At 41.5% G+C, this 23,189-nt stretch overlaps 1 protein-coding gene across 1 annotated transcript in view; it reads left to right on the forward strand.

Annotated features, from left to right (window-relative positions):
- cdi (center divider) overlaps positions 1-23,189 on the forward strand; it is a 749,111-nt gene that overhangs the window by 679,269 nt on the left and 46,653 nt on the right. The window contains exon 4 of the mRNA XM_067152029.2: positions 21,508-21,657. Within this exon, the coding sequence (XP_067008130.1) occupies positions 21,508-21,657 (150 nt within the window). The remainder of the gene's footprint in view (positions 1-21,507; positions 21,658-23,189) is intronic.

The following is a 23,189-nucleotide window of genomic DNA, read 5'->3' on the forward strand; positions in this document are numbered from 1 at the left end:
CTGTCACTTTCAGTTGAGAGGTGAAGAAAAGGATTAGGAAGAAAAAGATCGGTGAAAGGAAGAGGGGAAATAATGAGGTGGAGGAGGTGTTTTCCGGTCAAAACTTGTTGATTCATGCATGTTTACCTAGGACTTCGACACAGGCATGTTTAAAAGCTGAGCTGCCGGACATGCTTCTGACGTCCACTGGTAAGAGATTCCATTGTCAGGCTGCGGTAACGGTGAATGATTTCGTGTAGATTGTTGTTCTGTGTACCGGAAGGGATCAACACATGGTGCTGTAGGTTCGGATATTTTTGTTATGGTCTGTGGAGAGGAGTTTGATGCGATCACGGAGATAGGCTGGTTGAGAAGTTTAAGAATATTATGCAAAAAACAAAGAGTATGAAGTGTGCGTCATTCTTGCAGGCGAAGCCCCTCGAGCCGTGTGTACGACGGTGTGACATGGCCAGCGTGACGAAGTCCACAGATAAATCTTACACAAGCATTCTGAGCATATTGTAATTTCCTACTCCTAGGCAGTTCTAAACTATATCGCAATAATCAGATAGAGGCAATACTGGTACTGGACAGTCGTTACATTGATAGTTACTTTCTTAGAAAATACTAATTACGGTTTATGTTTACTTTAATCTTCAGTAAAGAAATAATAATTTGCCATATTTTACTTTTAATTACTTTTTGGCCTACCAACGACCGCTGCTCAGCACGTGGGCCCGGCAGATTTCGAAGTGACGCGTAGTTATTCTTGGTTTTCTAGTCCGGAACCGCTATCTCACCCTCAGATACATCCTCAGTTAATTGTAATCACGTAGGTTGAGTGGACCTCGAACCAGCCCTGAGTTCCAATTTAAAATCCCTGAGCTGGCCAAGAAGCGAACCCGGGGCCTCCGGGTGAGAGGCCACGGGGACGGCAATTACTTCTTTTACACTTGCAAATATTTCACTGAAATCTGGGTTTGTTTCAGTTAAGGCTATTTTCAGCTGCGTCGACAGATGTTCGTCAGTGAAACGGGATCTGTATTTGGACTCGGCATAGCTTCTTGGTGAGAACAGTTAATTACACAAATTAGTAGAAGGAAACGGCCAACGTTTTGTCTGCAAATAATCTTAATTTCATGCTCTTAGCAGCTGAAAAATGTTTGAATACTTCTACACCAACTTCACCACGTTTAGAAAAAGGATCATTTTAAATCATCGCAGCTGCCTACTACTGACTGTTTATCAGGTTTACGATGCGAAAGAGTAACGGAAGAATGAACACGGACCTCCCACAGTGCCATCTCGTGTAGTTTCTGCGAAGGTCAAGACCACATGCGGTTCGTGAATCAGTAAATGCTCTGTAGCCTCGCTCCACATTAAAACAAAGCAAACCGGGTTGAATGGCTCAGGCGGTAGAGATTGGCTTTCTGAGTCCAAGTTCGTTGGTATATTAAGGTGTTCAAATATTCCAGCCATTATAACATTTTTAATCTACTGTCTCTTAACAATAGCCCTAAGAACTCTGCATACTCTCTTATGCTATAAAAATGTTATAAAGTAAACTCATATCCTCATATTCCTCGAGGTGGTGCAGTTCATTTCAGACCTATCCACATTGAAGGGCAGGCTGAGCGGCTCAGACGGTTGGCGTTCTCACTCCAGCTTGGCAGGTTCGATCCTAGCTCAGTCCGGTGGTATTTGAAGGTTCTCAAATACGTCAGCCTCGTGTCGGTAGATTTACTGGCACGTAAAAAAAACTCCTGTGGGACTAATTTTCAGCACTTCGGCGTCTCCGAAAACCGTAAAAGTAATTAATGGGACTTAAAAGCAATAACATTATGATTATGATTATTTTATTAATCCCATTGGAGGTAAGCTCCGTGTAGCTTTTTAACAACATACTAAGCCCTCCTGCCAATCTTAAGTGTAGTACAGTAGAATTATCCAATTATCCGAATTCCAGTTATACTGATCGCCAATTATCCGGATTATTTTGAGAAAAAAATCCGAAAAAATGGCTTTTAAAAATACCAATCTTCCCGTTTTGCTGTGTTTAGTATGGCTTCTTGAAGGAAACTTGTTTTAACGTTGGCAAACAAAATGAAAGTCATTGAACAATCAGAAACTGGTAAGCAGTTAGTTGAGATGTTTAGCTTGGAAACAATTTCGGACATTTAAAAAGACAGGTCTTCAATTTTAAACTCTGTCTCTCTCCGTGAAAGTGAAGATGAGAGTTCGCCGAGAAAGCTATTAAAATGGCACAAAACAAAGAACTTGAAGAGGCTGTATTCAAGGGGATTTGCGGTAGCAAGCACTGAGAAACCCTCTTTCAGGACAGATTACCCGCGAAAAAGCGAAGCTTTTTTTGTCGAGAAAATAGTTTTGTCTTCTTTGAAGGCGAGTAATGGGTGGCTTCGGAATTTTAGGTTAAGGCACAACATCCGTGAGTTAAACTTGAGTGGTGCTATCAGCAGACCCTAAAGCACTAGAAAATTTTATTGAAAATGTCGAAAACGAAGCAAAACCCATGCCATCCCCCTGTTCGTAGCATTGAGCCGTAGGCGAGAACTTTTTAGCCCTTTGACCGATACCGGTCTTGAGCGCTATGTCTATAATAACTAATCCCATGGCTGTAATTTTGCTGGTGAGTGGGGTTTGGGTGAGAATCTAGACAATAACTGACCAGAGTGTAGCCGGGCGCATGAGCGCTGTGTTAGTGTGTGTGTTGTGTAAAGTAAGGGAGCTAGGCGCTTGGAAGAGAAAGTAAAAAAGCACTAGGTTAAAATTCTCGATCCTGACGGGAATCGAACCCGGGACCCCTGTGACCAAAGTCCACCACGCTAACCATTTAGCCATGGAGCCAGGCATCCAATTACCGGTATATTTGATTGTTGGGAATAGGTCTGGTCCCAATAATTGTTCCGGATAATTGTAGTTCTACTGTATCTAAATGAACGAGAAATTGTCTATATAGGTCAATGGCATGTCGCTTGTGAGTGAGCCCTTCGAGGTGGTGAAATAAAATTCTGGCATGACCTCTTAAAGACAGTAGTGACTGTGTCATCCCCGAGGCTCATAGCTGTGGCGAAGTTTACCTGGAGTTAAGATTTGACTTCCGCCCATATCCGCTTTCTCACAGTCCCTAACAATGTTACGCACTGTCTTCTCACTTACATGTACAGCCTTAACACACAGCTTTCTGTAATGGAATACTAAAGTCTTTCCTGTTCTCTTCCTTACAGAATGTTAGAACATTGTGTACTGGTTTTTCATCTCTTAGAACGTATTACTTCGCGTGATTTCTTTGAAAGCATTTTCATTCTGTAAAAAGCTACAGTTCCGTTAACCAACACAGTAGTAATATAAAAATCACTTGTCCGTATTGAAGTTGGCCAATACTCGGATAATGATAACTTTCAGAGAATGAGTCGTGTGGAGGGTATGTTGGGGAAACCTCCTTTCAAAAACATTCCACACGTTATAATCTAGGGGATTTGAGGTCTGGTCATTTAGTTGTCCACATATTTGAAGTATTGTGATCATGCTGATTGGCCGCCTTCCATTCTTGTATCGTGCGCAGGTACAAAGTTCTGCTGAAATGCATACAGCCTTCCATTGCATGCGCTGCCTATCTAGAGTTTGACAGCTGTCTCCATTACCTCAGTGTAGCCAGCAACATTCACCTGAAGGCTCTCTGGAAAGAAGTGTCATGACATGACATGTCCTTCGCTACTCTCCACTTCTGAGACCATCACATTTTCGGCAACATTGATGTGCATGACAAGGAGGATATCAGAAGGATCAGCATATAACTACCTGTTACGTCTCCTATTTACTTTTTGATCTTCATGAAATTAAATAGCCAGAGAAAGCCAGGTTCTTGCGGCTGTTTTAACTCTTTCAGTACCCTCTTTGCTCGCTCAGCCGATGTTCATGTTTGTCCGTCCATCCTTTCCTCATAACATACGAGTTAGTAATAGACTACTTACTCTATGTACAGTATGGTTGTTGAAAAACCTTCAGATTCATCAATAGGGAACATGCATGATCCGAGGTTTTAATTAAAAATATGCTAATCTGATTCAAAATTTCATGCAGAATTCAAAAATGTGATCAGAATGTACAAATAATAACTCCAAACGTGATAAAAATCTACGAAAATGTCACGTCACGCAAGCACGCGATCTCGTTGGTCTGACGTCATCGTACAGGTTGACTGAATTAGCAGACGAAGTAACACATAGTGTGCTGTGAGAAGCAGGATACACTTCGCGTATTTCTACTTTACGTTAGTGTCTAGTATGGTTAAATTCGAGGTTTATACATTGGATAATAATCAGAGTGGTATATTTTAGACTTAAAATGAATCCTGCTCAGACAGTGAGGCAGAAAACTTATAAATGATGTAGAGTTCCGATGTGCAATAGCACATCGCATACCATACCAAACAAATTGTTTATAAATGTTCCAAAGACGCTAAAACTAGGGAGAAATGGATTTTGGAGAGCCGGAGAAATGCTGGTGATATATCGGAAAAGTCTACAGTTTATTTTTTTTTTTTTTTTGAAGATTTTAACGTAAGATGAATTTGTTTGAATTTTCAAATCACTTTTCCATGTCAGCTGTTCTAGTGGTAAAACATTAAATTTTAATGTATGATGCTTTATTTAACTGCTTCAATTACATCTTGGAATATGAAAGTAAAAAACAGTGCATTAATTAATGCTGATTATTAAAGTATTCTCCAAACCTAACCTATGTTTTGGGTGATCCATGTCAAGATAATAAATCAAAGGGGTTATGAACCATTTTGACAGCTCTAATTCTACCAATATATCTTGGCATGGGACAGTTATGTATGTCTTTAATGAAGAGCTTAATTGGTAAAGAAATTTAGGCTATATCTAAATACTCTTACAATGTAACAAAGAATAGGCGTGTACATCATGAAAGGAAACAACGTGTATTTAACAAATGTATAACTCTACACAAAACCAATGCTTGTCTGTTGGGGTCTTATAAGTTAACAATGCTCAATTATAATAATTATCATAATATTAATGAAATAAATAACATAATTGCACACAGGTGAAAATAGTGATGTAGGTGTTTAAAATATTATCCAACTTAGCCTAAGTTTTAGGTTATACAAGCCAAGTCAATAAACCGAAGGGTAAAAATACCGCGCGAGTTGGCCGTGCGGTTAGGAGCGCGCAGCTGTGAGCTCGCATCCGGGAGATAGTGGGTTTTGTACCCCACTGCCGGCAGCCCTGAAGATGGTTTTCCGTGGTTTCCCATTTTCACACCAGGCAAGTGCTGAGGCTGTACCTAAGGCCACGGCCGCTTTGTTCCCATTCCTAGGCCTTTCCTGTCCCATCGTCGCCATAAGACCTATATGTGACGGTGTGACGTAAAGCAAAAAAAAAAAACAAAGTAAAAGTCACAGCACCCAAAGACATTCCTGTATTGAGCGACTAAAATGTCACCGGGACACTTTTCTTTCCTGATATGCTCAGCTTGTTAAAAGCCAAATGTAATTAATGTTATTGGCTTCACGCCCCGCTAACTACTTCTACGATTTTCGGAGACGCCGATGTGCAGGAATTTAGTCCTGCAGGAGTTCTTTTACGTGCCAGTAAATCTACCGACACGAGGCTGACGTATTTGAGCACCTTCAACTACCACCGGACTGAACCAGGATCGAACCTGCCAAGTTGGGGTCAGAAGGCCAGCACCTCAACAGTCTGAACCACTCAGCCCGACTTGTGAAAACTAGATGAAGTCATATTTATCTTTATCATGTTTAACTTTTTCCCTCCACAAAGATATTTAATTCTCTTTCATGGGCCCTGGAAGTGGGTAGGCCAGTTGTCCCAACCATAAATATATATTTTTGGGGGAATGATAGATTATAGCCCTATAGTACTATGATTTTTCTTTCCTTCTTTCTTTCTTTCTTTCTTTCTTTCTTTCTTTCTTAATCAGTGTATCCTTCAGGGTTGGTTTTCTCTCGGACTCAGCGAGAGATTTTTCCTCTACCACTTCAAGGGCAGTGTCCTGGAACGTGAGACTTTGAGTATGGGATGAAACTGGTGAGGAGGGCCATTACCTCTCCCAGGCGGCCTCACCTGTTATGCTCAACAGAGGCCTTGTTGGAGGATGGGAGGATCGGAAGGGATAGACAAGGAAGAGGGAAAGTAACGGCCGTGGCCTTAGGTGCCTGGAGGAGAAGTAGGAAAATACGAAAAACCACTTCGAGGATGGCTGAGGTGGGATTCGAAACCCTTCTACTCAGTTGACCTCCCGAGGCTGAGTAGACCCCGTTCCAGTCCTCGTACTATTTGTTTTCAACTTTCATGGCAGAGCCGGGAATCGAAACCGGGCCTCCGGGAGTGGCACACATTAACCACTACACCACAGAAGCGGACTAGTACTATAATGCTACCTATATGTTTATGTTAGTGCTGAAATCCGATTTCTTACTTTACTAATGCTGAAAGCCCGAAAATGTAATGTTCTTCTTTAATAGGGGAATCAGTCTAGAAGGAAATGTTGAAAGTGATGTGATGTCTATCCAGGTTCGTTGTTATCCTAATACTATGGCTTACAGTACATTGCACGCATATAAAAGACGCCACTTACAAACTTGCTTGTTATCCGCGAATTTCTGCGGCCACAAAAGTCACATTTTTCAAGAATGATGACATCTACACATGGTAGATTGTCTGACTGTGCTGTTTCGAACCTTTCTTCTGTCATTTCGAAGTTATTCGCGATCGTGAATAATAAACAATCGGCTTTTAGCAACGGCTGATGCACAACGGCTGATAGAGCTCCATGCGGTACTGGATCGTGACGTCACAGCGCGCCGCTTACGTCAGAGGCCGTTTCACTCGCCTTGCGGAAAGGCACTATTAAATATTTTTTTAATGGTAGAAAACAAGGCAACATACCACAATGTAATACGTTTACGAACTATTCCATTGGTGTACTTTTCAAAAAAAATATTTTTGAAAATGATGCATGTTCCCAATTCTCCCCCACCCCATTAAACTAAATAATTTTAACTTTCATTAACAGCCTCCAAGTTATATTGAAACGTAAAATACTGGCTTAGCCCGCATAGATTAGAAAATGCATTTTATAAGGAAGTACGTAAATTTCGCTACATAGGTAGTAAAACAAACCACGAAAACAGCAATAAGAATATGATGTGCCTTCTAATTGAAATAATAAATCTGCTCGCATAATATATTTACGTATTACGATATCGTAACTGAAGATGTTTGTATGGAGCATAGCACTATGTTAGAACGAAACACGGGTGACCTGTCCTAGCCATGCTAGGCAAGGTTTACCATGGCTGTCAGAAAACTAAGGATGGGGAGCAGTCGGAAGTTGGTAGTATAATTGTAGCAAGTACTTGGTCTGATCCATTAATCTTATTGGCTCGTGTTTTGGGCGTTGTTCTCCTCCACAAGAAAAGAGCCGCGCCCATGGCCGCTAGGATGTGCTAGTACAGTGCAGTGTTGGCTCACAAGTCGTGCGTAAAGGGGCCATTAGCCCTGTTCAGTCCTTCCCCAACATGACTGAAATTACTGGCTACAAGTTAGCACGAGAAGTTCAGTTATTTACGGCAACTTACTTTTTCATCTTTTCCTAGATCATGTAGCCAGTGAATTAAACGTTTGCGTTATCAATCAGTTGCTTGTTCTTAACAACAAGGACCACATCCCACTTCGAAGTCGGGAAAGCACAATGTTCTCGGTATAATTTAAATTCTCTCACAAGGTCTAGTTCGTATGCACCTTCTTCTTCTTCTTTTCCAAGAAGAAGTAGAAGAAGAATTTTGAGTCTTTGTTTTCTATTTGTTCTACGTCACACCGACACAGGCAGGTCTTACGGCGACGATGGGATAGAAAACGGCCAGGGTTGAGAAGGAAGCGACTGTAGCCTTAAGACACAGCCTCAGCCATTTACATGGTTCGAACCCCACTGTCGGCATTCCTGAAGATGGTCTTCCGTGGTTTCCCATTTCCACACCAAGCAAATGCCGGGCCACGGCCGTTTACTTCCCACTCTTAGCCCCTTCGTGTCCCATCATCGCCATGAGACCTATCTGTGTCGGTGCGAGGTAAAGCAACTTGTAAAAAAAATACATTGTGTGAAAATTGAAAACCACGGGTAAAGAACATCTTCAGGGCTGCCGACAGTGTGGTTCGAACCCACTGTCTCCTGAATGCAAGCTCACAGCTACGTGACCCTAACCGCACAGCCAACTCGTTGGTAGTGTGATGTGTTGAGTGTATATGAAAGAATGTATTGAGATAAACACAACCGCCCCCGAAGCTTTGATTGGTGTGAAAATTACGTGCTTTTGAATAGGAAGATGATCTATTGGTTGCCAGACTGAAGGGCCCAGACGATGGGAGCGCTGGCCTTCTGAGTTGAAGTTGGCGGGTTCGAGCATAAATCAGTTCGCTGGCATTTGAAGTTTTTTAAGTAGGCCTATGTCAACATAATGATCTCCTCAGCCGGGCGTGATGTTCTCCTCACCCGTATTGCTTGACTTTCTTGACCGGGTACGCTTCCAGTTTCTCAGTTAACCTCCAGCGAATTTCGTTCCAGGCCAGAATTCAAATTCTTGGAATGGCCGGAAATGGAACTCGGGGCCTCCGAGTAAGAAGCGGACACGTTAGCCCTACACGGTCCTTGAATCAAAGTCGAGAAAATTACAGAGTATTCGAAACAGTGTTTTTATGCTTGAAAAAGTCCTGTCCGTGGGAATCGCTCAGTTGAGAAGCCGATACTCTAACCAGCTGGTGTTCTCCTTGTATGAAGGTTTGTAAGCGCCTACGCGTGCTTTCGAAACATATAGTCGTTTGCATTTACGTGTTCATTCGTATTGCGTGTATATGTGTAAAAAAGAAAAACAAGTTTACTCCGTGAGCCCTAAGGATTCGGATTGTCTGAATTGTGTCGCTTGTCTATATCCCTGGCTTGAAGCCTCATTGGTTCCGATAAATGTCAGTCATAACTTTGATGTGGCTTCCTTAAAACACTCTGCAGAACTTTGGGGGTATACGAGATCCATTTGTTGCTTCGATAGTTTCCACAGCCTCCAGAGTCATCCTTTTGTCTACTGTGGAGTGTCTGTTCCATTTTAAGAAGTACTTTTCAACTTGATCAGAAAGAAGTATTCATTATTTTTGAAAATATACTGTAGATTCGATCAACATTATTAACTGTTATATTAATATCATGTTCACCTCCGTAGCGTAACAGCTAGCGCTATTAGCTGCTGTCCTCGGAGACCCGGATTCGATTCCCGGTACTGCCAGAGATTCAAAAATAGCAGGAGGGTTGGTATGTGGTTAAAATGGCACATGTAGCTCACCTCCATTTGAGGTGCATCTAAAAAGAGCTGCACCACCTGGGGACGAGGACATGAGTTTACTTACTGGCCCTTGGTCTAACGGGTCCCATGTTAGATTCCCAGCCGGATCGGGGATTTTAACTTTTATTGGTTAATTCCTCCGACGCGGGGGCTGGGTGTTCATGCTGTTATCATTAAAATTCGTCTTAGGACCCCATCCTCACAGACGCGCAGATCGACTATACTACGTCATCTCGAAAGGCCTTATGGCGACGATGGGATAGGAAATGCCTAGGAGAGGGAAGTAAGCGGCCGTGGCCTTAATTAAAGTACATCCCCAGCATTTGTCTGGTGTGCAAATGGGAAACCACGGGAAACCATCTTCAGGGCTGCCGATAGTGGGGTTCGAACCCACTGTCTCCTGGATGTAAGCTCACAGCTGCGCGCCCTAACTGTTTAGGAACTAAACAGCTGTTCTGAAAAAGCATACATAGACTGTGTGCCGGTATTACAAATTTAATAAACATGGGTCTAGAATCTGTAAGATATTATTGATAAAGCTTGATAAAACCCTTTTCTCGATTCTTTCACACTTGCTTTATAATAAGAGAATACAATTGTTAATACGCTATTCCAAAAATCTGACAATATGAAGTAGGCCTATAGATAATCTTGTCAATCCTAGAAAACTCTAATCAAAATAACTGTTAGCCCTTACTATTGGAATGGAACCTTTTTGCAAGTGCTTTACATTCAACTTAATTTATTTTCTTTCTGGTGTAGATCATGATACTCATATTAGAGAAAAAAATATAACGCACTTTCAATTTTTATTTGTGCCCAGATAATGTTAATTCAGTTTGAGTTTTTAAAAGCAGTAATATTTAAGAAGATATCATGAGGAGGGCTTTAAATCTTAAATTATAACATTCTTACTTAAGCCTAAACTACTCGGAGAAAATAAACAAATCCTGGACATAAATTTTGTTTTAAGAATTACACAATAGATGCAGGCTAGCACCAGTGTAATGAATGTCAGGCAGCATTTACCTAAGTCCAAATCACACAGATATGATTATTTAAGTTTTACCCATCCAGTTACGTTATTTCATATCCAAACCAAACCACATGGCACAACAGGCCCGAAAGGCCATGGCCTACGAAGCGACCGCTGCTCAGCCTGAAGGGCTGTAGATTACGAGGTGTCACGTGGTCAGTACGGCGAATCCTCTCGGCCGTTATCGCACCGTCAGATAACTCCGCAGTTGTAATGACGTAGGCTGAGTGAACCTCGAATCAGCCCTCAGATCCAGGTAAAAATTTCCTTTGGCTCTGTATTTCCTCTTCTGTCACACTCTCGCACAATCTATCAAGTAATTTGAGAAGAGGCCCAGCAGTCACACTTGGAAGATTGGATCTTATTCACTTGAGCAGAGCTGCAGCGCACACACCATGACTATAATACAGCGGATCTTATTAAGGATGGACCAAGTTCTCGTCAGGTCAAACCCTGAGTTTGAATGAAGTGGAAGCCAGAGATGCTGTTCTGTTCTTGTGGTCCAACCTTCCTTCCATTGGATATTATGGTTGAAATTTCAGTTTTTGTGCATGGGTGATTGGCGGATGATGAAATTTAAGTCAGTTTCTCTGGAGATCAGGACTAACGGGCCCCTGGGTGGTGCTAAGAAATTCATGCACGGGCGTTTGCTGAATCTCGAACCAGTAGTTCTTGACCTTCGCGCTGACTACAAAAAGGTATTTACTGTAGGAGTTCAGCGTTCATTCGTCCGGTTTCAGTGAAATAATTGCAACTCTAAACGAAATGCAATTAAAAGTAAAATCTTGTAATTTATTATTTTCTCGCTCTAGTTTAAAATTCATATAAACTGTAATCAGCATTTGTGTTGGTATCAGTGACCGTCGCTGCACTTAATTGTTCGTTTGTGCTTCCATCTACCGGTTTGTTCTGAACTACATGGTGTGCACGGTCTTTGCGGATTGCTTATCAGCAAATGAAGGCAAACTCTAGAGTACTGTAGTTGTAATAGTTGGAAGGGAAGAGTGAGTGTTCGTATGTTGGAATGTTGCTAGCCATATTAGTACTAAGCTAAATATGTCTAATGATCTGTATGTAATGAAAATTGCGGAACTTAATAGCTGAAAACTTCCTTGCGAAATTAACATCGTTGTGAATAGTCTATGTTCACTCTTTGCATATATGATTCTAGTTAAGACAGCGGTAAAGCTTCCGTTGATCCTTCGCGAAAGGCAGGTTAGAAATCAAACCTAGCGCGGCTCCGACGACGTCGCTTGCAATAACAAGCGTTGCCAACGTTGGAGATTGAAGAGAAGACAGTTGGTCAGAATAGGTTAGAACATTAATTTGGACAAGATCATTGGTCTGGATATATTAGAATAAGGTGTGGTCTGCGGGCAAGCAAAGAGAGTTTGGAGCTCTTGAGCCCCCAGGTTAGCCTTTATCATCCCCTATAGTCCTGCTAAAATGTGACAAAAATTAAGGTTACATGACAGTTTTCAATTGGGAATCTGCCTCCTGGGCGACAGCCCTAAATGCAGATTAGTAATGACCGATTGATTGAATTGAAATTGCGCGCTTTCTTGTGGGAAGTCTTGTGGGCATACATGATGCTCTATGGGAGGCAATAGAAAACCTGTCTTCATCACAGCTGACCCAATAGGAACACAGAAAATTGTCGCAAATCTGAGATTTACACAGTATCGGTTTTAATTCTTCTATATAAGCAAGTATATTTCTAGGGGCGGGTTGATGGGTCCCAGGCAAGTATCATGGAAGGATCTTTCCTCCACGCTATTTCAGATATCGTTTCACGTTATTTTTATATGCTTTTTTTTTTGCCCTCGGAGTGTCAACGGTAATACCACCAAGACAGTTTCCTTATCCTCCATTTCGCCTGGATCAGCGTGATGCGATACTGTAACAGATGTTTACAGTACATGCTCTAAAAGCATTAGACATTCTCCAGAAAGTGGCACATGTTCATGTGTTAACCCATGTTTGCTCCGGTGGTCATTGTTGGCACCGGGTTTAATAAGCACTGCGTACTTTTTATTCATCAGATCGTTATTAGGTATTATTAAAATTCAAGTTTAAATGTTTGTAGAAGACAAACATAGCTCCAAATGTTTTCCCCGAATAGTCGGTCGGAAAGTGTGATAACACACTCGAACGGATAGTCGATACAAAATTGGTAATTTAGATCCTGATCATCTGCATTAAAGCTTTTTACCCCTCTTATTCATCCTCTACGTAGAAGGAGTTCATAGAAACTAGTATATGTAGCATAGAAACAGTTATTCATCACCTGCAGATTTGCTGGCAACATACCCCATATCACAGAAAGGGAGGGAGATCTGTAAAAACGTATAGAGCTACTGAACAGGAAATTCATGAAGATCTGAAAAATGAACGTAAATGAAAATAAAACCGACGCCATGAAATTAAGAGATGGGAATCATAAGGTAAATATAGAAGTTACTAGTGAAGTCATTTCTTTACCTTGCAGCCTGATAACACCGCATGGGAGATGTTAGAATGATATTGAAGCTACGATAGCTTATGGGAAATAATATGCCTTCAATATAAATCTTCTGACATCTAAATCTTTGCCGTTGGCCACAATGAAATTTATTTAAACCTACTTATGGAGTGTTGTCGTATACGCTTCAGAAACATGGACTTTCAGAAAGACAGAGGAGACGAAATAGAGAGCATTAGAGATACGGTGCTGGAAGAGAATAATGAAGATATGCTGGACCGAAAGAATGAAGAATCAACAGGTGTTGAGCAATATTCAAGAAAACGACAAACTTGTGGAGTCCATTGAGAAGAGAAGAAACAAACTCTCAGGCCACCTGATAAGACACTTCAGTTGGTGCACCACCTTACTAGAAGGCCGTGTGGATGGAAGCATAACTTGGGGAAAACCTAGAACAAAGTTCGTGGATACCATACAGCGAGGAAGACCATACTTAACTAATAAGCAACTGGCTGCCAAAAGAACATCATTGACTTACATGCTCCCACTAATTTCCGGGTTGAAGATATGATATTGAAGGATAAGATTAAGATATCGATAGAAATAAATTCCGATGAGTCGCACATTTTCTGTGGCAAGACAGTTAATATGTAATCAACATCCCTTAATTGCTATAGCTACTTCCGCGCTGTACAGGTACAATTTCTCTCTTACCCGGAGGTTCTGGGTTCGATTCCCGGTAAATCCAAGGATTTTAATTCTAGCCTGGGACTGAAGTGAGTTTCACCAAGTCTCGTGAAACTGAGGGCTGTCTGATGTAAGATGCAGCAGACCTAATCACTAAATACAAGTAATACGGCTGAGAATATATTTACGCTGACCACGTGACATTCCAAGATATGCAGGCTAGGTAAACGGGCAGTAGTCGTCTTGGCAAACCAAGTCCCAAAAATGAACTAATGTGGCAAGGTTTCTTTTTCGCTTTTTACAACTTTTCGGAAGATCGTCTCGCAGGAGTTATTTAACGTGCTGGAAGCCAGTGGCACGGAGTTGTTACGTTGAAGTACCTTGGACAGTGGCATCTTTTTTTTTAACTGAAAAGGTCAATTAACTCATGATAATGAACCAGTAAGATAAGTAGAAATGTTCACATTAATTTTATTCAGGTAAGCAAACAAAATTATTGGCATGATACTGTATAGGCTTTTGGGCTTATGCCGTGTCAAGAAAATAAGGTGAAATTCTTTACGTTTCGCAGAGAACTGTGCTCTGCGTCATCAGAAGAAAATCTCGACTGTCCACGAGAAAGGCTTCTTAAACAATGACTTTTTGAAATCAGACGTTATAATAGAAGTGGAAATGGTACGTTCATTCGTCACCAGATGGCTCCTCTGACGTGGCACAGCGGCAAGGACAGTCTAGGAAGGTCTGGTCACGCTACCACAATCCTTTGCGGTGGCGGCCATATTGGGTCTTAAATATCGTTATGTGGGCATGCCCGACGTCATGATGTGAGTTATTATTGTATTTTGCAGGAAACTGGGATACTGTGCCGCACCAAATTGTCAAAATAAGACAACTGACGGAATTAGACTGTTTCGCTTCCCGAGAGATAAGCAATGGAGAGCTCAGTGGGTACAGAACTGTAGGCGTGACAAATGGCAACCTACAGAAAATTCCGTCTTGTGCGAGGTTAATGAAGTTATACATTCGTATTATTCCTGAAGAATAATATGGTTATATGAACGACGTTTTATATTTATGGATGTAATTAAGTACAGTATTGGGTATTACTCCAGCCCGGTGGACAACATATTTCTAATGTTATAAGTGGAAATTAATGAAATCTTACTTGGAGTGCGTCTTGAGAGGAGAGATGTGTTCATTGGGATGTCCAGGAAACCCACCATCCCGTCCTAAGAAGTAAATTTACTTTTATAACCTAATGAAGGATATTACACGCCATTTTCATTTCTGAAGTAGCTACTTCCCGTCGATAATGTTAATCATAACCCGTTACCAACACCAGCACAATAAAAGCGCAAGAGGACGTTAGGATCCTAACGTAAGTAAAACACAGATAGGGAATCTGTCACCTGGGCATCTGCCCTAAATGCAGATCAGTGGTGATTGATTGATTGATTGATTGATTGATTGAGAAGAGGAGTTGACCAAGCGAGGTCGGATAGGATAGATGAAAGTGAGGAGCCTTACACAAGTAAGTGGTAGCAATGCCTGGACTCAGCTAAGAGCCCCGTGGTCACCAACCCACGCTCCCAAGTTAGGAGCTCCTGAGGCCCCTTTCAGTCGCCTCTTATGACAGGCAGGGAATACCGTGGGTGTTATTTTACTGCCCCGACCCACAAGGGGAAATCTATTCTGGGTTGTGATCACGAGGCCCTTTGCTTTCACTTACTTGTGTCAGGCTCTCACTTTCATCTATCCTATCCGACCTCCCCTAGTCAACACTTATTCTTTTCCGACCGCGAAGGCATTAGCGCATTGGAGGCCTAGGAGGTTTTTCATTTCCACGCACTTCGTGGCCTTCATCTTTCTTTGACCTATACCTTCATTTTTCGGAGTGTTGGACCCCTTCCATTTGTTTTCTTCTGATTAGTGGTTGCCCAGTTGTACTTCCTTTTAAAACAATGATCACCACCACCACTTTGTACTATATAGCTGCATAGGTTATCAATGAACTAGGTAAGAATAGCTTATGTGCAGATTATTTTTGCCTTAGAACCCAAAGAAATGACCGTATGAATGGATAACGATAGTTACCATACATAATTAATGCACTCATCTCAAGAGGCATTCACTGTTTGTCAATATACTGGGGTAACCTTTTAGAAACGCAGTATCGGTAATTACGTTTTTAATAAAGAAAACGCTGAAGGTAATTTACTGCAACTGTCTTTTAGTACTTTAAGTACCGTACTTCAAGTTCAGTATTTCATGTACCGGTATTCATAACATGACACAGGTATTGTACAGATTTCTATGTTTCTGTCAATAAGATTACAAGAGTAGGGACATGAGCTTTTCTGTAGATTCCTGTTTCTCAAAAAAAAAAAAAAAAAATCAGCCTCTGTTAATTATCTTCCTATTCAAATAGCTGGTTATACAGTTATATATATATGAACAGTAGATGCCCAATTAAATTCTATATAAAAATAGTTGCTATTTTATTTTTATTTCAATGTACGGTACAGAAATCCTCTAAATTCCAATACACTTGCCTTTGGTTACGCTCGCTTAAAGACCCAATATGGCGGCTCCATAAGTAGCATTCGTGACTTGACCTCCCTAGACAGACCTTGCACAGCGGTAGCGTTCGAAATGTCATACACCTGTCAATGTCATATGTTACGTACACATTTTATGTGACCCCTTAGACTATTCTGATGGTTCGGTCAACTTCCGCTTCAAACGCTAGCGCTGTGCCACGTCAGAGGAGCCATCTGGTGACGAATGAACGTACCATTTCCACTTCTATTATAACGTCTGATTTCAAAAAAGTCATTGTTTAAGAAGCCTTTCTCGTGGACAGTCGAGATTTTCTTCTGATGACGCAGAGCACAGTTCTCTGCGAAACGTAAAGAATTTCACCTTATTTTCTTGACACGGCATAAGCCCAAAAGCCTATACGGTATTATGTCTATAGGTATGGGCCGTGAAAGAATCAGCGGCAACAAACAAATTTAAAGACAGGCCATGTACTAAGATTTTGGTTTCATGTCATCCACCAAACTTCCATTATCAGGTGTATAATGTGAAAGGACCAGGCTCAAAGAACTTTCGGTATTCTCCTTCGTTAGTTTCAAGCATGAAAATGTAGATTCACACAATGTGTTGATCCAAAGCACGAATACTGCATTTTAGCTATACACTGCATTTTATAATATTGTTATGTTTGTGTCGGGAAACACATTTCCAAAATTCGTCTTGTGATGACCGGGCGTTTAAAAATAGATCACATTGGAGAGTATGAGCTGAATCATCCATGAAGAAGATCGTACTGATTTTCCCTGCGATGGTTTTTGTGTCTAATTGTAAGGCTTGTCTGGGTGGGAAAGAGAGATACTGAAATGTAATTAAGCCTCCAAACCTCCATAGCGCTACAGCCCTGGTGGGCATTCGCCTACCAAGGGATCGCTGCTCAGCCCGAAGGCTTGCGCTGTAATCACGAAGACTGAGTGGACTTGGCCGGGAATCGAACCCGGGGTCTCCGGGTGAGAGGCAGGCACGTTGCCGGTTTAAGTGTAATTAATATCTTAAAATATTCAATTTGTGGATCACAGCCAGTGCTGTATTTTTCATATTACTTAAAATGTGTAATACATCATAGTTGATGTTATATGTAGACTTATTTTGTATGTATAGTACAGTAGAACATCGATTATCCTAATACCGATCAGCCGAAACATCGGTTAATTTTGCTGTCGGCAAATTCAAATTTGCGACGCCATTTAGAAGTTCGCTAGTCTGTTGTCCCGCTCCGAATGGCGGACTAGTTTACCTCCGGAATATTTTACACGGGAGGAAGTCAGCAGTACATCATTCATACAGAGGGAGCTGCATGTCCTCGGGAGGTAGTTCGGCTGTAGTTTCCCGTTGCTTTCAGCCGTGTAGCAGTATTAACACAGTTAAGCCATGTTGAGTATTATTACAAGACCATATCAGTCAATCATCTAGACTGCCGCCCTTGCAACTTCCGAAAGGCTGCTCCCCCCCTTTCGATGAACCATTCCTTAGTCTGGTCTCTCAACAGATACCCATCCGATATGGTTGCACCTGCGGCTCGGCTATCTGCTTCATTGGGACACGCAAGCCTCCCCACCGCGGCAAGATCACAAGGTTCGCAGGAGAGGTACTGCTGGATACCGTGGTTCAAATCCCGGTCACTCCATGTGAGATTTGTGCTGGACATAGCGGATGCAGGACAGGTTTTTCTCCGGGTACTCCGGTTTTCTCTTACATCTTCCATTCCAGCAACACTCCATTAACATTTAATTTCATCTGTCAGTCATTTATCATTGCCCCAGAGGTGTGCAACAGGCTCGCCGCTAGATGGAAACAGGCTGTGGATTTTTATTTTCACTTGTCAGTGAAGGTGGAAGCTTGGCACCCAGTGAGGAAGCTTTCCACTGTCTTGAGACGGCATTGAAGTAGTTAGAGCAAGAAGAATAATGTGATACCGTCAAATTACTGTCTTTAAAACGTTTGCGAGATTTAGCGGCAAAAAGCTAGTCTCAATTCTGAAGCAAAATAAAATGTTGGACTTGTTTTCCTGAACTGTAGGCTTATTTTAATGTATTACTTTATGTAAGGTTATTTGTGAGACTTGTGATACAAAATATATAGGGGCCTACAGTTTCCTGTTTAACATCAATTTTTTTTTTCGTAAAACTATTTATCCGAACACCCCCAGTTTCCAGTTGTTTTGGGTATTCGATGCTCTGCTGTGCTGAGAAAGGGGTAAATATATGTACTAGTTCACAGCTTGTCTTAAAGGGAAAAGGTTGATCCCATCATAAAACAACTTGACAAGGCCTGATATAGAGCAAGGTTACCTCGTAATAGGAAACTGATTCTTCTCTGTGACCGAAATGGATTGGTCACATTCTAAAGTGGAAAGTGCAGGAAAGAGAGGGTAGTGATAATGAAAACGAGAGAGGGCAGCCGTTAAAGCGTGGTAGGAGGCAGATTTATTAGGTCTCATCAGGGTGGGAGAAAATTGCGGCATAGACTACGCCTCCTTTTAGAATTCAATCAGTTTATGTCTACTTTCTTACCCTAATGAGAATTTTATGGCATTCGCTAATCGAACATTCATCAATTTATATCAGGAAGGTAATATTTGCACGCTGACATGGAATTTTAGGGATATTAACCTACTTCTGTGATTAATTAAGGTAAGTGTTTGGATACAAGAGAGAGTTCAGTTAATCACTCGCCGCCAGTACCGAATATTAAGATTTATTGGTATTAGAGTAAGGTACAGTAGATTCAAGAGTTTCTGCTATTTCCTTCACAAGATCTCTTGTGCAGAGTACAATTACGGTAACAATTAGTGAATAGTGATAAACGGCAAGTGCTTCAAACCATTTGTAGAGGAAACTAGCTGTAATAATAACCACAATTCCCAATTAGGTTCCTCTCTTAATTATATCTCTTAGGGAGATCGCACTGGAATGTTAACGGGGCGCCATGACGCAAGTGCCAGAATCTCAGTCAAACTCGGTATATTAATTCATCATTTATATCGTTCCTGGCGCTTCCAACTTAGCAATGTTGCTAACCAAGATGCCCATTGCTAATGCTTCAGTTATCTCTTCCACGCAAGGCTAAAGATAGATCAGGATCACTGCACACGACAGACCATTCTTTCATTTCTATCAAATGTAGACAATTTCGACTCCGGAAGACTGATAGTTAAAATTCAATCCCGACAATCACTGGGATTCATCTGGTGTTGAATATGCAAACCGGATTTTTTTAAAATGGGAAGAACTTGTGAAAATGTTCGAGGAAGAAGTCTATCTGCAGTAGAAACGAAATAATATTTCATATTTAACGTAGGCCTACGCAATTATATCCACCAAATATTCAACATTCATCTTGAAATTGCCGTTCGCCGGCAGCTTTTCTGATAGTTTGTGGCGTCTCTCTGGTAGCTCGAGCTCACTACGTCGCTGTCGTGGCATCCTAATGCGATACACTCACTCCTAAGTCACTCTGGGTGCTTACAGCCATTCATTCTAGTCACTGGCATTAGGCTGTGAAATACTCTCTCCCCCACCACCCACCCACCCTACCAACATTAGAGATTTGCGTACCGAGCTCGATAGCTGCAGTCGCTTAATTGCGGCCAGTATCCAGTATTCGGGAGATAGTGGGTTCGAACCCCACTGTCGGCAGCCCTGAAGATGGTTTTCCGTGGTTTCCCATTTTCACACCAGGCAAATGGCTGGGGCTGCACCTAATTAAGGCCACGGCCGCTTCCTTCCCACGTCTAGCTCCTTCCTGTCCCATCGTCGCTATAAGACCTGTATGTGTCGGTGCGACGTAAAGCAACTTGAAAAAAAAAAATTGCGTTCTCCTAGGAATTTTAAGATGGTTTGCCGAAAACACTTGCTGAGTGCATCCAGCCGACTTTTTTGATGTGAGAACTATGCATGGGTGAATGAATGAATATATTTCTTAATAACGTGAAAGCATTTGCTACTAATGGCTTAATTCTTCTTCTTCTTCTTATTATTATTATTATTGACAGTAGTAGTAGTATTTTATATTGTCATGTTGCATATTCTCTGCGTAGTAGTCTATCTCCATGTTAGAAGGTTTTGTTCCCTTTAGGTGCCCCATTCACTTTCAGAGGATCAGAGGGCACATCGAGTGAAATGGTGCCGAGAAATGCTAAAACAGTTTGAAAATAGGAGTTCGCGCAACTTCAATAGCATCATTACAGGTGACGAAACTTGGCTTTATTATTACGATGTCCCAACAAAATCCCAGAAAAAGGTGTGGCTGTTTGAAGATGAGGGTACTCCTGTGACTGTGTTACTATCTCGATATTTGGCTTTCTCATAGTTTGTTGTTATTTCTATTACTTCGATTGTATAATATTCTATCGTGCTTGATGGTATACATGGCAAATACAGTGGTTAAATACTTACTGTATAAGAAAGGGCCTGGCGCTGAAACTTTGCCACAGATAAAGACGATTATATCAATCTATCAGGTATTGTGCCAAGCAGTTCCCCAGTGAGCAAGAAGCATGAGTTGATGATCATGGGGTAGTTCAGTTACACCGTTCGTATATAACCTTTGGCGGTCACTCATGCCGTTTCATAATCAACCCTAATGTCCGGCTCCGTGGCTAAATGTTTAGCGTGCTGGCCTTTGGTCACAGGGAACCCGGGTTCGATTCCCGGCAGGGTCGGGAATTTTAACCATAATTGGTTTAATTTCACTGGCACGGGGGCTGGGTGTATGTGTCGTCATTATCATCATTTCATCCTCATCACGACGCGCAGGTCGCCTACGGGTGTCAAATCAAAAGACCTGCATCTGGCGAGCCGAACTTGTCCTCGGACACTCCTGGCACTAAAAAAAAGCCATACGCCATTTCATTTCATCAACCCTAATAAAATCATAAAACTAGAGGTCAACAAAACTATTTCACAGCTAAGAGTAAACAAGCAATACAGTAAACTGAACAGGGCTATTTTTACAGGAGACTCATATTTTTCAATAAAATCCTCAAGAAAGTATAATAATTGCCAGGCCCTGTAATAATTATAGCTGAACCTTGTTTGTGTATATTAACAAATCTTAATCAGTGTGCAAATTAGTTAATAGTATCGATCTTACTGCGCGAGTTGAATTCCCAGTGCTGATCTTGTAGATGTAGCCCTGTATTCTGAAGGCACTGGGTTTGAGCGCTACCGTCGGCAGCCCTGAAATGCTTTTCATGGTTACCCGTTCTCACTTGTGACCCACTCCTTCCCACAGGCAAGGCTCAGCTATTCACATTCTAGTTGTACGTGCATGTTACCCTATATTTTTTTTTCAGATTTACGTACTTGGCTCTCTGTAGTATAACCACGTGTGTAATGTATGTTCCAGTATATAAACGGAGGGAGTCTGGAGCAGTTAATCCTGAACCCCAGTATAGATCTTTCTCACTTGACCAAGATGAAGTTGGCGCTGGACATAGCGCGAGGGATGGAGTACCTACACTCTAGGGGAGTCTTCCATAGGGATCTTACGTCCAAGGTAAGATTGTGTGTTCATTCCCAAGCGTTCAGTAAAATTTATCAGTGTTATTACTGTTCAAGGGTTGTCTAAAAAAATATTTCTTCTTCTTCAAGCGAGGCTGTTGTTGTGTGTCTGAATCATTTATACATTAGGGACTAGCTGAATGTGGAATGTTTGTTCGGTTACCTTCCCAGTTTCCTTATTCACATCCCGTGGAGACAGGGTGGCCCTATCACACCCCCAGGCACCGTTGTGTATTTTAGTTGCCGCGTACAATGTGCATGGACTATGTTGAAACTATTCTCTAACCTTAGTCACAATACGGGAAGTCCAAAATTCTAAGAAAACGTTGTTATATGTGCAGGGTTTTTCACAAGTAACGCATAATACCAATAAAATTAACTCATTTTTAAACAAAATGTTCAGACACATCAAATTTAATATTTTAAGAGGAATATTTTATTAAAAGAGCCTCCGTGGCTCAGACGGCAGCGCGTCGGCCTCTCACCGCTGGATACCGTGGTTCAAATCCCGGTCACTCCATGTGAGATTTGTGCTGGACAAAGCGGAGGCGGGACAGGTTTTTCTCCGGGTACTCCGGTTTTCCCTGTCATCTTTCATTCCAGCAACACTCTCCATTCTCATTTCATAGCATCTATCATTCATTAATAAATCACTTTGGGAGTGGCGACCCCATCGTACTAACAGCCTATATATGATTCATTCATTACATCCCTGACCCGGTCAATGACTGGAAAACAGGTTGTAGGTTTTCATTTTCATTTTTCATTTTAAAACAGTTTTCAGGCAGTATTCTACAGGATGTGACGTAATCGGCCATTTTAAATGGTATCCTATTTTTTCATTTTTTCAGAGCTGTACTTACTTTCTTTAGTTGCATGCAAAATTTCATTTGTTTCATACAGAACGTTTAGTTGCTATGGGAACAGTTTACTGTAACTCCTGACTTGTGTATCAGATGTTGTAGCCTGCTATACATTTTAGAAAGTGTTCCTTACGATAGTGCCAACTTCTCTTTGCATGCCTTGTTGTACAACAGTCACCCAATATCAAATCTCTGTCGGTAAAGTCTCTGGACCAGCACGGTGCTAGACCTAGAGCGTGTTAAACGCAACTGTCCCACGTCTTGACACGAGACACACTGTTGGGCTTCTAGAACTTCTAGTTGTTTCTCTTGCCAGGATTGGGAAATATTTTGGTTCATTTCGAGTACTGTTGCCAGTCTGTGATACAAAGGCTCTTCCCGAGCTTTATTTCCACTTCAATGTCCTCCAGACGCTCGTTATGTGGAGTGCCTGGAAACATGTTGAACTGTTCTCATCTGAAACCTTAATGCAGCATATTAATAAGCAGCATGTTTAAAAGAGCCATGACGAGGAATTGAGTCGTGACTTCTGAAAACAAGTACCCCTAGTTCTTCGAAAATAAGAATACATGTTTCAAGAACAGCCCGCTTCTCCTACGAAGTACAGTATATAATCCATGGCAATTAACACAATGATAGACCTGATCCATGCGAGTGAAAATGA

This window comes from Anabrus simplex, chromosome 1 (assembly GCF_040414725.1).
Source record: "Anabrus simplex isolate iqAnaSimp1 chromosome 1, ASM4041472v1, whole genome shotgun sequence".
Classification (NCBI taxonomy): Eukaryota; Metazoa; Arthropoda; class Insecta; order Orthoptera; family Tettigoniidae; genus Anabrus; species Anabrus simplex.